Raw genomic sequence first — 15736 nt, 5'->3', positions numbered from 1 at the left:
GTGCTGGGGATAGAAAGGTTTTTCTGGGAAGCTAGTGTGTGGCCCTGGGAGCTCCTGCGGGAGGTGAGACCATCACCTCCCCTCAGGCCTAGGATGGGAAAAGAGAGGTGTTTCCTTTCCACCCTTCTTCCTCCCTGTCCTACAGGGGAACAAAGGGGGCGTCAACATCTGCATGAAGCTCTACGGCTACTATGTCAGCATCATCAACTGCCACCTGCCCCCCCACATGGGCAACAATGACCAGCGGCTGGAGCACTTTGACCGGATCCTGGAGATGCAGAACTTGGAGAAACTTGATATCCCCAACATCCTAGACCATGAGTGAGCATGCAGCTGGGAATCCCCTGCCCTCCCCCGGCACCAGCCTGGACTAACTGGTGTCCTCGTCCAGGTCCCTGCTCCGCAGTGAGGGCCAACCTGTGCTGTGTCTCCCAGCCTCTCCCCGCCTCTTCCCTTTGCCTGCAAGTGGTGGAGCAGGGCTGCAGGTGTCTGTCTCTCTCCCTGTCATCCCCTTCCTTCTCAATTTCTGGTTGTCTGTATCCATTAAATAAAGATAATTTCAAAAAAGAGAGAGAAATACACATGGAGAAACCAGAACACTGCTCAGCTCTGGCTTAGGGTGGTGCTGAGAATTGAGCAGGGACCTTGAAGCCTCAGGCACAAAAGTCTTTTGCATAACCATCATTCTACCTCTCCAGCCCTATATATATATATTTTTAACATTATTCATTTATTTATTTATTTATTTTGGATAGAGACAAATTGAGAGAGAAAGGAGAGAGGGAGAGAGAAAAACACTTGGCAGCGCCGTTTCACTGCTTGTGAAACTTCTCCTGCTGCGGGTAGGGCCCAGAGGATTGAACCTGGGTCCTTGCACACTATAACATATGTATTCAACCAGGCACACCACCACCTGGCTCCTTTATTTTTTAAAAGATGATATTAGTGAGAAAGAAAGAGGAGGAGGAACAAGAGAAAAAGAGAGCATCACTCTGGCCTGTGTGACGCCTCAGAGCTAATTTCAGGACGTCACATTGGTTGTCCAGCATCTTACTATTTAGTTGCCTCCCAGGCCAGTTTCCCCCTGCCCTCACCCCCCCCCCCGCCCATAGAAAAGAAAGAGACACAGAGAGATACCTATAGCACTACTTCACCATTCACAGAGCTTACCTCCCACCACAGGTGGAGACAGGAGCCTGAGGGCTTCAGCCTGGTCTCTCGTGCATGGTAACATGCTGAGTACTCAGCCAGCTGTGCCACCACCCTGCCCCACTCTCCATATATATATATATATTATTTTCCTTCTCGTTGCCCTTATTGTTTTTATCGTTGTGGTTATTATTGTTGTTGTTATTGATGCCATTGTTGCTGGATAGGACAGAGAGAAATGGAGAGAGGAGGGGAAGAACAGAGAGGGGGAGAGAAAGACACCTGCAGACCTGCTTCATCCTGCAGGTGGGGAGCCGGGGGCTTGAACTGGGATCCTTACACCGGTCCACACCAGTTCACACCATGCATTTAGCCCACTGTGCTACAGCCCGACCCCCAACTGTCCTTTTTAATAGACCAGCACAGCATGCTGCCACAGGCGGCATCAGGATCCAACACAGGGCGTCATGCTTGCAGGGTAAGGCTCTACTATTAAGCAACCTCCCTAGCGGCAAAAAAAAAAAAAAAAATTTCTTTTTTCTACTGTTATTATCTTTATTTATTTATTGACTAGAGACAGCCAGAAATCGAGAGGGAACAGTTGGATAGAGAGACACATGCGGCACTACTTCACCACTCGTGAAGCTCTCCCCCTGTAGGTGGGGACCGGGGACTTGAACCTGTGTCCTTGTGCATTGTAACATGTGCACTCAACCAAATGCACCACCACCTGGCCCCCAAAAACTTATTTTCTAAACTCACCAAGAAGCTGGTTCTCAGTCTTGCCTGGTGGCCACTTGAGGGAGAGGAGGGGACTAGATCCTGCGTCCTATTTGCCAGCTGCCCCTCTGACTGGTCTCTGTGAGTGAGAGGGGTTGAAGGCATCGAAGCAGTCCTGTTGGGTCCATGCCCTTGTCTTCACCTGATCCCCACACCTGGCTTCTTCCTCTGCCTCCTTGAGCTTTGCTTCCCAGCAGCCCTTGGAGGAGTGAGGAGGCCTGAGCTGCCTGAGCTCCCCCCTTTCTCATGGCATCACTAACCCTCAGGCCGCCTTCCTTCTTTCCTGAAGCCTCATTCTCTGGTTTGGAGACATGAACTTTCGGATCGAGGACTTTGGGTTGCACTTTGTTCAGGAAGCCATAAAAAAGCAGTGCTACGGTGACCTGTGGGAGAAGGATCAGGTACCACAAGAGGGAATGGTGTGGTGGGTTATCTGAACTGGTGGTTGAAGGTGCAGCGTGAAATGTGCGGAGCAGCCTCACATTCCAGACTCTTAAATGCTCATTCCTGGGCAGGGAAGAGTCTGATACTGCTTTGTTCTAAGTAACATAGGGGCTTGAACTTGGCCTCCCAACTTTTTGCTCTTTGATTTTAGAAGGTGAGAGAAGAGCACAGCACTGCTCCACCATCCATGGTGTTCCTTCTGGCACTGCCCATGGTGTTCCCAGCTAACAGCCATGCCACGTGGGAAAGGAGTAGCCAGTCCTGTCAGGACCTGGTCTTCTTCCCCGGCAGGAGTTAGAGTGTGGTTATTGGGTGTGAAAATGACAAGGGTCTTGGCCTGCCACGGCCTTGCACCATGCATCAACCTTCTTACATGGCTGTTGTTTTTCCCATCCTCAGGCTTCTTGTCAGCCTGCTGGAGGATGAAACAGCATTCCCACGGGCTTCTTCACGACCTCAGCCGCCCCTCTGACATTTGTGGCCCTGGAGAGATGGAATTTATTTTATTTATTTTTTTTTAATATTTATTTATTTATTTTCCCTTTTGTTGTCCTTGTTTTTTATTGTTGTTGTAGTTATTGTTGTTGTTATAGATGTCATTGTTGTTAGATAGGACAGAGAGAAATGGAGAGAGATGGAGAAGACAGGGAGGGGGAGAGAAAGACAAAAACACCTGCAGACCTGCTTCACTGCTTGCGAAGTGACCTCCTGCGGGTGAGGAGCCGGGGGCTCAAACCAGGTTCCTTATGCAGGTCCTTGCGCTTGGCGCCACATGCGCTTAACCCACTGCGCTACCACCCAACTCCCTGAGAGATGGAATTTAAAGCCTGGCCTCTGTAGTTCCAGAACTGGGAAATGACAGGCTGTTACTTCCCCTGGGACTGTGGAGTAATGTTTTCAATAGGATTCAGCTGCTCCCTGGGGGCAGCAGTGGGATGGGGTGCCTTCTCAGCCTGAGGCACTTAGGATGAGAAATGGCATGGTTTGACTTCTTGCCCCGTTTGTGATGGCATATGCCAACCCTTCAGATGGAGTGTAGTACTGGGCCTCTGGCCCCAGACTATGCCTTTCTCTCTCGACAGCTCCGCATTGCCAAGAGATTTGACCCACTGCTCCGGGAGTTCCAGGAAGGCCCCCTGCTCTTCCCGCCTACTTACAAGTTTGATAAGAATTCCAACAACTATGACACCAGGTAAGGAGGGCTCCCCCAGAAGAGAATCAGAGCATTGGCCTGGGAGGATAAGGAAATGGGGGTTGGAGGAAGACAGACTGCTGGCTTTTTGCAGTGGGGGCTGCCTCAAAATAGAAGTGTTGGGAAAGCAGGAATAGATTCATCTATCACCTCTCAGGACTGGTGCCTTCACCTCCTCCTTAAGGTGCTGACTGTCAGAGCTGTCCCAGATTGTCTTCAGAGCTGAACGGGTCCATGCTGCTGAGTATGGGCGATGGGGTGAGGGTGGAGCAGGCAGAGCCAGAGGAGAGAATAGTAAGGCAGCTGTTTCAGGACTTAGAAACCCCTGCCCAACTTCCCAGTCTTCTGGACCTCTCCAGAGGCAGACAGAAAGCTTGGCTCACTTACTTATGGTGTTAAGTACTCCTGCCCTAGCCTATAAGTGGGCCACATACTATTTAGGGAGATGAGACACGAGTAGTCAATGGAAAATTGCGTGGAGAGCAATATGAGAGAGTGCCTCTAAGAGTTAGAAGCACAGCTCTGCCCCATATCAGCTGAATAATCTCAGATGAGGGGTTAAGCCTTTATTTTATTATTCATAAATGGGGTGATAATAGTTCCCATAGTACAAGGTTGAGATTGACAAATGTTTAGTCCAATGGCTGGAAGCCAGTAGAACTGTGATGCCAGCTGTTGTCATTTTATATTTATTTCTTTAGGTGGTAGTTTTACTGAAAAAAATTTTTTTAATATTTTTAAAATTTATTTTCCCTTTTGTTGCCCTTGTTGTTTTATTGTTGTAGTTATTATTATTGTTATTGATGTCATCGTTGTTGGATAGGACAGAGAGAAATGGAGAGAGGATGGAAAGACAGAGATGGAGAGAAAAAGACAGACACCTGCAGACCTGCTTCACTATTAGTGAAGCAACTCCCCTGAAGGTGGGCAGCCGGGGGCTCGAACTGGGATCCTTATACCGGTCCTTGCGCTCTGCACCACCTGCGCTTAACCCGCTGCGCCACCACTCGTCTCCCTCCTCCTCCTCCTTTTTTTTTTTTTCTTTTTTACCAGAGCACTGCTCAGCTCTGACTTATGGTGGTGCAAGTATTGAACCTTTACTTTGGAGTCTCAGGCATGAGAGTCTCTTTGTGTAACCATTATGCTATCTACCCTCGCCTGAAAACTTTTCTAAGAAGCTGCAAAGGAGCCAGATAATTGCTCAAGGCTGTGGCGTAGGCAGAGGGCCTAGAGCAGCTATAGACAGTGGGTTCCTGGCTTAATTTAAGGCAAACACCATTGCCTCTCTGAGGAAAAAGAGCCCCTAACATGTTAAGGGTTTTGGTTATTTTTTTTTTTTCTTTTTTCTTTTTCACTTAACACATCCCCTTCCTTTATTTCTCCTAACAGGACTTAAAAGGGGTAGGAAATATCTCTAGGGTAGTCCGGGCCTCTGGGACTTAGGGGGTAAATAGATCTTCCCAACGCCAGGGCACAGTAAGAGGCAGATTTGCCATCCTGGAGCTTGAAGTGGGATGATAGAGCCACAGTGTTCTTGACAAGGAAGGAGGAGAGGGTGAGTCATCTCAGGAGTATGGAGCAAGACAGAGTTGGGTCATGGGCAGGGCACTGCACACAAGAAGCCGTGAACAACTGGAAATAGGACCTGGGCAACAGAGCAGGCCAGCAAGGAGGTAAGAGGGCAGACTCAGCTAGCCAGCTGGCCCAGGTCGCCAGCTTCAGGGAGACTGCCAGTTTTCACAGCCCCTCACTAGAAATGAGAGTCATCATGGAAACTGAAGGCCTCAGTGAGACATTCTGGGGGGCTGGGGGGTCAGGACCCTCTACCAGTTGACTTTAAAACCTCACTTTCCAGCAGGAAGAGAGCTATTGATAGGCCATGTGACCAGGTGTCTCTGCTCCCAGATTTGCTAGGAAGACCACCAAGAGTCTAGCGATCATTAGAAATGTCTTATCTAGGCTGGAATTGGAGGGAATAATAGTGGGTAGACTGACTCAGAGGTATTAAAAGATTACCTTGGGGGTGGGACTAGACAGCATAATGGTTATGCAAAGAGACTCTCATGTCTGAGGCTCCAAAGTCCCAGGTTCAATCCCCCGCACCACTATAAGCCAGAGCTGAGCAGTGCTCTGGTGTTTCTCTCTGTGTCTTTCCTTGCATCTCTCTCAAAAATAAAATAAGTAAAATACTTAAGAAAAGAAAAGAATGTGTATTCAACTTTAAAAAAAAAAAAGGATTACCTTGGGGGTGTTGGGCAGTAGCACAGTGGGTTAAGCTCACGTGGCACAAAGCGCAAGGACCGGCGTAAGAATCCCGGTTTGAGCCCCTGGCTCCCCACCTGCAGGGAAGTTGCTTCACAGGTGATGAAGCAGGTCTGCAGGTGTCTGTCTTTCTCTCCCCCTCTCTGTCTTCCTCTCAATTTCTCTCTGTCCTATCCAATAGCAACATCAATAACAATAATAACTACAACAATAAAACAAGGGCAACAAAAGGGAATAAATTAAAAAAATAAAAAAGGATTCCCTTGGGTGGCTCAGCTGGTCATGACAGACCTGGCACTGCCACTCAGACCTGAGTCCCTAAATGCTCTCCTCTAACCCACAAGACACTCAGTTCATATCCTGTCTTACAGTGGCAGTAAAAAGGAAGACTAGATCTATACAGCAAGAGTTTGTTAAGGAGTTGATCAGTGGTTTTTTGTTTGTTTGTTTTTCCATGTAAGAGATGTAATTCACACTGAGGTTGACATTGAGCATTTTTTGTGCACCAGGCATTGTGGAGAGGACTCTACCTACGTACATCACATCCTGAGTAGGTAGACACTTTTCAAACCAAGCCTCAGAATATCTAAGCAAGTCTGTAACAGAGTAAATGAACAAGAATTTGAACTTGAGTCTGTGTGAACTCCATGAGCCTCCCCTTGCTAGCAGCCCAGGTAATGGTGGAATATCTGGATAGGAGCAGGGGAGGTTTTAAGGGGACGCAGCTGGAATACCTGACTGGGGCTAGGGGCCAGAGGCTCCTGGGAGGTCCTGTAGTGGGCTGGATCTGAGCCTCACATGAGAATGAATGTCTAATTAGGCTGAAAGTCCTGACATCTCTACTAGGAAGTCTTCCTTGATACTCCTCCCTTTCACTACCTCCACACCTCGCATATGCCATGCTTTCAAGACATGGCATGCCTTTCTTGCTGTGCTATGAATTCCAGAGCACATAGTAGATCTGATTTATGACCATTCCTGGGATGAGCATAGGGCCTGGCAAATGCTTGGATTAGGAGCCTGAGAGAACAGAGGAGAAAATATACTAAAGGAGCAGCCATCTTGAGAGGTGCCTACCACCAACAGCAAATTAAAGACCCGAATAACTGTCATCAAGTCCGCGGAGCTAGCCTATTGCAGGTTCCAGAATTCCTGGTTTGGTTGAAGAAGATGGTAAGGGAACAGGCAACTGAAGCCAGGAGACGTCAATTGTAACGATTGTCAAGGCAGCAGCTGGCAGATGCAGGCAGGCATTCCAGTCAGTCTGCAGTATCACTGAGTGGAGCCCGACCCAGCTGTGCAAGTTACCTGTGTGAAGTGAGCTGTGTGGAGGGCATGCCTATCCATGGAGCTTTGCCTATCCATGGCAGCTTCCCTGAGCCAAGATGTAATGAGAAACTAGATCATTAAGTGGAGAGTGAAAGAGCTGAAGGCGGGGAAGTCCTGTCAAAGTCAGGGATTGCAACAGGGTTTTGTTACAATCTTCCTGAGCCCAGCCAACCTCCCTGCTAGGGACTGAGCAGAAGATATTAAGACCAGACTTGTGTCCAGAGTTCAGTGAGACCTAGAAACTCTACAGGAAGTTGAAGGGAAACGTGTTTGTTGTTTTTAGGACTTGTTTATTTATTTTCCCCTTATCTGTCTATTTGAATGAGAGACAGAGTAGATATGGTCATATGGTGGTGCCAGGAATTGAGGCTGGGACTTCTGAGTCTAGGCATGATAGTCTGGTGTGTGGGCCAGTGAAATAGCTCAGGCAGTGTGCTAATTTGCCATGTGTGTGACCCAGGTTCTAGGCTGGCCCCCCACGGCATTGAAGGAAGCTTTGGTGTTGTGGTCTCTTTCACTTCCCCTCTCTCTGTCTCTTAAAGAAAAAAAAGGCATCGGGCAGTAGCACAGCGGGCTAAGCCCATATGGCGCGAAGCACAAGGACCAGCATAAGGATCCCAGTTCGAGCCCCCGGCTCCCCACCTGCAGGTGGGGTCGCTTCACAAGTGGTGAAAGCAGATCTGCAGGTGTCTTTGTCCTCCTCACTGCCTTCCCCTCCTCTAGATTTCTCTCTGCTCTATCCAACAACAGTGACAGCAATAACAGCAATGACAATAAACAACAAGGGCAACAAAAGGGGATATAAAATAAAATATTAAAAAAAAAAAAAAGGAAACAAAAAAAAAAACATTTGCTGTATACAGGCCACACTCCTTGACCTAGAAGTCTTTTTACAGTCAGCAACCACTGCTTGGGGTCAGTGTCCTGTGACCACGGCTCAGTTTAAAACCCTCTAAGCAAAAGTAAACAACAACGAAAGCTACTATATATATATATATATATATATATATATATATATATATATATATATATATTTTTTTTTTTTTTTTTTTTTACCAGAGCACTGCTCAGCTCTGTCTTATGGTAGTGCGGGGAATTGAACCTGGGACTTTGGAGCCTCAGGCATGAGAGTCTCTTTGCGTAACATTATGCTATCTACTCCCACCCCTATTTTAATTTTTTTTTTAAGATTTTATTAATGAGAAACATATGAGGAGAGAGAAAGAACCAGACATCACTCTGGTACATGTGCTGCCAAGGATTGAACTCAGGACCTCATGTTTGAGAGTCCGATGCTCTATCCACTGCGCCACCTCCCAGACCACCCTGTTTTTTTTTTATTTATTATTTTTTTTTTCCCTCCAGGGTTATTGCTGGGCTCGGTGTCTGCACCATGAATCCACCGCTCCTGGAGGCCATTTTTTCCCCCTTTTTGTTGCCCTAGTTGTTGCAGCCTCGTTGCGGTTATTATTGCCATTGTTGACGTTGCTTTGTTGTTGGATAGGACAGAGAGAAATGGGGAGAGGAGGGGAAGACAGAGAGAGAGGGGAGAGAAAGATAGACACCTGCAGACCTGCTTCACCGCCCGTGAAGCGACTCCCCTGCAGGTGGGGAGCCGGGGGCTCGAACCGGGATCCTTACGCCGGTCCCTGCGCTTTGCACCACTTGCGCTTAACCCACTGCGCCACCGCCCAACTCCCGACCACCCTGTTTTAATATTTTTAAGGTAAAAGATTATTTAATCTCTAGGAAAAAAAAATCTTGAGTTTAGTCATAGCCACTGAGCAAAAAAAAAAAAAATCGGGCTCAGTGGTGGTGCACCTGGTTCAGCACACACGTTACAGTGTGAAAGGGTCTGGGTTCAGACCTCTGATTCCTACCTGCAGGGGGGAAGCTTCACAAGTGGTGAAGCAGTGCTGCAAGTGTCTCTGTCTTTCTCCCTCTTTATTTTTTTTTAATTTGTAATTTTATTTATTTTCCCTTTTGTTGCCCTTGTTGTCTTTTTTATTGTCGTTGTAGTTGTTGTTGTTACTGATGTCGTCGTTGTTGGATAGGACAGAGAGAAATGGAGAGAGGAGGAGAACACAGAGGGGGAGAGAAAGATAGACACCTGCAGACCTGTTTCACCGCCTGTGAAGCGACTCCCCTGCAGGTAGGGAGCTGGGGGCTCAAACCAGGATCCTTACGCCGGTCTTTGAGCTTTGTGCTACGTGCACTTAACCTCTCCCTCTTTATTATTATCAATTTATTTCTGTCCTATCAAAAGAAAAAAATTATTGAGATACCCCCCCCATAATGCCTAATGTAAGGCCATTCTAGCTGCTAGACATTGACCACAGCATGCTGGAAAGGGCAGTGGGGTGCAATGGAAAGAGCTAGGACTTCATGATTAGCAGACCTGGGCAATAATCCAGTCTCTGCCTGGGCACGGTGACCTCCCTGAACCTGAGTTTTCCATAGGAAGAGAAAAGTGTCACCTCAACAGGATTGTTGGAAGGATTAGAAGAGTCTGTGAGATACCTATCACTGTGCCTAATGCACAGTAGGGCCCTATTTTTAACTAACATTATGTATTTGGAGGACAGGAAAACATACATTATATTTATCTTATTTATTTCTTTGATTTGTCATTTGGGTTCTTATCAATTTTATCTGTCGCATTTCCAATTGCCTAGCATATATAATAAGGGTCCAATCCAGTATATCTTGGCTGAAATAATGTCTAACTTGCAACTGGATAGATGGCTCAGGTGAAGCTCTGGGTTTCCATGCCTGAAGCCCCAACTCCAGCACTGGTACCACATATGTCAGAGGTATGCCATCTCTTCATTTCTCTCTCTCATATAAATATGTAGGTAAAAATTATTATTTAAAAAATCAATTTAAGTGGTTCAGGAGGTGGCGCAGTGGATAAAGCACTGGATTCTCGACCATGAGGCCCCAAGTTCAATCCCGATAGCACATATACCGAGTGATATCTGGTTCTTTCTCTCCCTCCTATCTTTCTCGTGAATAAATAAATTCTTTTTTAAAAAATCAGTTTAGGGAGTTGGGCTGTAGCGCAGCGGGTTAAGCGCAGGTGGCGCAAAGCACAAGGATCCCGGTTCGAACCCCGGCTCCCCACCTGCAGGGGAGTCGCTTCACAGGTGGTGAAGCAGGTCTGCAGGTGTCTGTCTTTCTCTCCTCCTCTCTGTCTTCCCCTCCTCTCTCCATTTCTCTCTGTCCTATCCAACAACATCAATAACAACAATAATAATAAAACAAGGGCAACAAAAGGGAATAAGTAAGTAAATATTTAAAAAATCCAGAAGCTTAGTTGATTTTTTGGGGGGGAAGTGGTGGTGGAAAGAGGTAAAGTAGGACGTGGGTGTCAGACCCCTAGGAGAGCACCTGAAAAGTTGCTCTGAAGGACTTGGGCTGTGTTCTAGAGGCAGTGAAGACTCCTTAACGGTTTCCGATGTTGCCAGGATTCACCTCTACAAGCTTATTTTTTTCACATGGAGATAGAGAGGGAAACAGCACTGAAGCTTCCTCCAGTTTAAACTGTGTCATGTATGTGACAAAGAAGACACATTATAGTCTATAGTCTAGATAAAGAAAGGGAAATTGGGGGGGGGGGTAGCATAATGGTTATGCAAAGAGCCTTTCATGCCTGAGGCTCCGGAAGTCCCAAGTTCAGTCCCCCACACCACCATACACCAGAGCTGGTTAAAAAAAAAAAGAGGGAGTATATAAAGATAATAGAAAAAATAAAACATGAAAAAAGGAAAAGGCCTTTATTATGCCTGAGGCTTGTGGGTTCCAGATTTAATCTCCGACAACAGTATATGCCAGAACTGAAAGAAATACATATACAGGAGTGGTGGCTTATCAGGAGTGGTGGAGTCACACAGGTGCAGTATACCAAAAGTGGCATATTCCTATTACCACGTTCAAATTCCCAGTCCCCATCCGCAGGCCTGAAGTTTCATGAGCTGTGGGACTGTGCTGCAGGTATCTCTCCTCTGTCAGGAAAATTAAATTTTTAAAAAATGCCCGTAACAGTGGAATCATTGTGCAGGCACTGAGCCCTGTTAATAAACCTGGTGGCAAAATAAGCAAGAAATAAATAATAAAATGGGGAAGCATGGCTTGGCTTTACTTTCATAGGGTTTATTGAAATACAAGGGGAAGAAACCCCAAAACAATTATCACCCCATTCCAGAATTCAAAATCTGTTTAGAACACCCAGTGGTTGCTTGGGTGGAGCTGACTTGGAAGTTGACTGTGAGACTGGTAAAATAGCTTACTGGATAGTGTGTTACTTTTTTTTTTTTGAATTTTTTTTAATACTTATTTTCCCTTTTGTTACCCTTGTTTTTTGTTGTTGTTGTTTTTATTGATGTCGTCGTTGTTAGATAAGACAGAGAGAAATGGAGAGAGGAAGGGAAGACAGAGAAGGGGAAAGAAAGATAGACACCTGCAGACCTGGTTCACCGCCTGTGAAGTGACTCCCCTGCAGGTGGGGAGCCGGGGGCTCAAACTGGATCCTTATGCTGGTCCTTGCGTTTCATGCCATGTGTGCTTAACCCGCTGCACTACCGGTTGCTATGTGTGCAACCCAGGTTCAAGCCCAACTCCACCAAGTTACTACACGAAGGAAGCTTTAGTGCTGTGGTCTCTTACTCTGTCTCTAGTTAATATATATTTTGTCTTGGGCAGCCTGGATTACCTAGAGAAGTTAAAGGGCTTAATTCTGCACCTCAAGGGAGATGAAAAGTAAAGAACAGGCAGGAATGCTCTCTTTTGACTTTTTTTTTAAAGATTTTATCTATTTATGAGAAAGATATAAGGAGAGAGAAAGACCCAGACATCACTCTGGCACATGTTTGAGAGACCAGAGCTTTACCGCTGCGCCACCTCCCAGACCACAACTTTTTTTTTTTTTCCCTCCAGGGTTATTGCTGGGCTCGGTGCCTGCACCATGAATCCACCGCTCCTGGAGGCCATTTTTCCCCCTTTTTGTTGCCCTAGTTGTTGCAGCCTCGTTGCGGTTATTATTGCCATTGTTGACGTTGCTTTGTTGTTGGATAGGACAGAGAGAAATGGAGAGAGGAGGGGAAGACATAGAGAGAGGGGGAGAGAAAGACAGACACCTGCAGACCTGCTTCACCGCCTGTGAAGCGACTCCCCTGCAGGTGGGGAGCCGGGGGCTCGAATCGGGATCCTTACGCCGGTCCCTGCGCTTTGCGCCACTTGCGCTTAACCCACTGCGCCACCGCCCGACCCCCCCACAACTTTTAAAAACAAAGAATCATAGTAGACAGTGCCTATAGAGAGCTCATTTTGTACCAAACACTGGCCTAAACTTTCTTTTTTTTTTTTTTTTTTTGGCATCTAGGGTTATAGCTGGAGCTCGGTGCCTACACCACGAATCCACTGTTCTGTTCCTGGAGTCTTTTTTTTTTCCCTTTGTTGTGGCTCTTGTTATTTTTTTTATCATTGCTGTGGTTATTTTTATTATTGTTGTTATTGATGTCGTTGTTGGATAGGACAGAGAGAAATTGAGAGGGGAGGGGAAGACAAGAGAGGGGGAGAGATAGACACCTGCAGACCTGCTTCAGCGCCTGTGAAGCGACTCCCCTGCAGGTGGGGAGACACGGGCTTGAACTGGGATCCTTACACTGGTCCTTTCATTTTGTGCCAACTGCATTTAACCCACTGCGCTACCGCCCGACCCCCATGACCTAAACATTTTTATGATTTTTTTCACAAATGATTATCTTAGCAATCCTATGAGGTAACTTTTTTTTTTTAATTGGAGGGATTAATGGTTTACAATATATACAGTTGTTGATACATGTGTAAAGTTTCTCAGTTTTCTGTAAAACACTCTCACCCCCAGAGGTTAATAATCTTTATCTCTAGTTCACATGAAAAAACTTGAGGCCTCATGGGTTGGTTGGGTGTTTAAAAAACACACACGCGGGAGTCGGGCAGTAGTGCAGTGGGTTACTCGCAGGTGGCGCAAAGTGCAAGGACCGTCGTAAGGATCCCAGTTCTAGCCCCCAGCTCCCCACCTGCAGGGGGAGTCGCTTGACAGGCGGTGAAGCAGGTCTGCAGGTGTCTGCCTTTCTCTACCCCTCTCTGTCTTCCCCTCCCCTCTCCATTTCTCTCCAACAATGACAACAACAATAATAGCTACAATTTAAAAAACAAGGGCAACAAAAGGGAATAAATAATTTTTTTTTTTTTTTTAAATAGGGAGTCAGGCGGTAGCACATTGCCTTAAGTGCACGTGGTGCAAAGCCCAAGGACCGACAGTTCTAGCCCCGGGCTCCCCACCTGCAGGGGAGTTGCTTCACAGGCGGTGAAGCAGGTCTGCAGGTGTCTATCTTTCTCTCCCCCTCTCTGTCTTCCCCTCCCTCTCTCCATTTCTCTCTGTCCTATCCAACAATGACATCAATAACCACAACAATAATAGCTACAACAATAAGAAAACAAGGGCAACAAAAGGGAAACTAAATAAATATCAAAAGAAATTACACACGCTCTGTGGTTCACACCACCTTAAATCCTGTCTAAGTCAAGTTTCCCACCTCGAAGCTTGAATGCAAAAGATACTGGTCACAAGCACATAAAACATTCCCAGAATATTCTCCTTTCCTCCTTAAATAAAGGAGTAGCCAAACGGTCTGAAGTCTGACTCCAAAATACAAGCCTCAGCTTCTTTGATCTACTGATGCTTTTGTTCAAGAAATAAGCTTTGAAAATGAGGGTGGGTATAGATAGCATAATGGTTATGCATAATATAGATACCATAATGGTTATGGTTTCTATTTTTATTTTTTTGTTTTTTTTTTTAATATTTATTTATTTTCCCTTTTGTTGTTCTTGTTGTTTAACATTGTTGTGGTTATTATTGATGTCGTCATTGTTGGGTAGGACAGAGAGAAATGGAGAGAAGAGGGGAAGACAGAGGGGGAGAGAAAGACAGACACCTGCAGACCTGCTTCACCGCCTGTGAAGCGACTCCCCCTGCAGGTGGGGAGCCGGGGGCTCGAACCGGGATCCTTACTTGGGTCCTTGTGCTTTGCGCCACCTGCACTTAACCCGCTGCGCCCCCGCCCGGCTCCCTTATTTTTTGTTTTTATATTTATTTATTTATTTTCCCTTTTTGTTGCCTTTGTTTTTTATTATTGTTTGAGTTGTTATTGATGTCATCGTTGTTGGATAGGACAGAGAGAAATGGAGAGATGAGGGATGACAGAGGGGGAGAGACAGATAGACACTTGGAGACCTGCTTCACCACCTGTGAAGCAACTCCCCTGCAGGTGAGGAGCTGGAGGCTGGAACCGGGATCCTTACTCCAGTCCTTGCGCTTAGCGCCACCTGTGCTTAACCCACTGAGCTACTGCCCGACTCCCACAAAGAGATTCTTATACCTGAGGCTCCAAAGTCCCAGGTTCAATACCCCACACCACCAGTAGCCAGAGATGAACAGTGCTCTGGTAAGAAAAAAAAAAGTTTCAGAGTCACAGTTTGATTCACAAAAATGTAGACTAGTGGGGAGTCGGGTGGTAGTGCAGTGGGTTAAGCGCACATGGAGCAAAGTGCAAGGACCGGCATAAGGATCCAGGTTCGAGCCCCCGCTCCCCACCTGCAGGGGAGTCTCTTCACAGGCGGCGTAGTAGGTCTGCAGGTCTCTATCTTTCTCTCCCCCCTCTGTCTTCCCCTCCTCTCTCCATTTCTCTCTGTCCTGTCCAACAATGACAACAACAACAATAAAAACAAAAAGGAAATAAATAAATAAATAAATAAATATTTTTTTTAAACGTAGACTAGTCTGAGGATTCTTGGCTGAGCTTGACAAGGGCCCAGCAGACGTCTGATCCTATGGGCCCCTCCTGCTCCAACTCTCACCTAGAGGCCTCTTAGCCCCTGATTGACCCTGGAGTTAGGGATTCCAGCATACTCATGGAGCTACCCTCTTGTTCTCCTGCCAACCCTTTCTTCTCTCTCAGTTCTTCTGTTCTCCAACCCCAGTGAGAAGAAACGCAAGCCAGCATGGACTGACCGAATCCTATGGAGGTTGAAGCGACAGCCCAAGGATGACCCTTGCACCACCAGACTGCCAGTCCCCTATTTCTCCCTGTCGCTGAAGAGCTACGTCAGCCACATGATGTACAGCATCAGTGACCATAAGCCTGTCACTGGCACCTTTGACTTAGAGGTGAATTTCCATGTTGCTCAGTACTTGGCAGAAGAGCAGCCATGCTGGGCCACATCCCCAAACCCTTCATCCCTGGTTGTAATGTCAGCAGGTTCCCCAGGGGAGACCAGTAAGAGGACACATTGTTCCTGCTCCCAGGTCAGGTATCCCAGCTCTCCTTAGGAGCGGTTGATGGCTCTATCAAAAACGCGTTCAAACCCTTTGTGACTAGGTTTCCATTTCTTCTTGGTACTGTCACTTGGGGTTAATGAGTTCCATTAAGTTTATTACCTGCCATGTGAACTCAGACTTCCTTTTATTTGTCTTAAACCTGTCTGGATCAGGTTGCATGTGGAGCTCCCTCCATCCACCATCCTCCTGCCTTGCCT

General features: G+C 46.7%; 1 protein-coding gene across 4 annotated transcripts in view; it reads left to right on the top strand.

The window, feature by feature from the left end:
- The window catches only part of INPP5K (inositol polyphosphate-5-phosphatase K), a 36218-nt gene that overhangs the window by 17262 nt on the left and 3220 nt on the right, over nt 1–15736 (top strand). For all 4 annotated transcript variants that reach the window (XM_007520410.3, XM_060204114.1, XM_060204117.1 and 1 more), the window contains 4 exons: nt 146–321; nt 2219–2330; nt 3456–3565; nt 15182–15368. In XM_007520410.3, coding sequence (XP_007520472.1) covers nt 146–321; nt 2219–2330; nt 3456–3565; nt 15182–15368 — 585 coding nt within the window. The remainder of the gene's footprint in view (nt 1–145; nt 322–2218; nt 2331–3455; nt 3566–15181; nt 15369–15736) is intronic.

This window comes from Erinaceus europaeus, chromosome 12 (genome assembly GCF_950295315.1).
Source record: "Erinaceus europaeus chromosome 12, mEriEur2.1, whole genome shotgun sequence".
NCBI classification, from domain to species: domain Eukaryota; kingdom Metazoa; phylum Chordata; class Mammalia; order Eulipotyphla; family Erinaceidae; genus Erinaceus; species Erinaceus europaeus.
The sequence above is the reverse complement of the archived record's forward strand: the minus strand, read 5'-3'. Positions and strand labels throughout refer to the sequence as shown.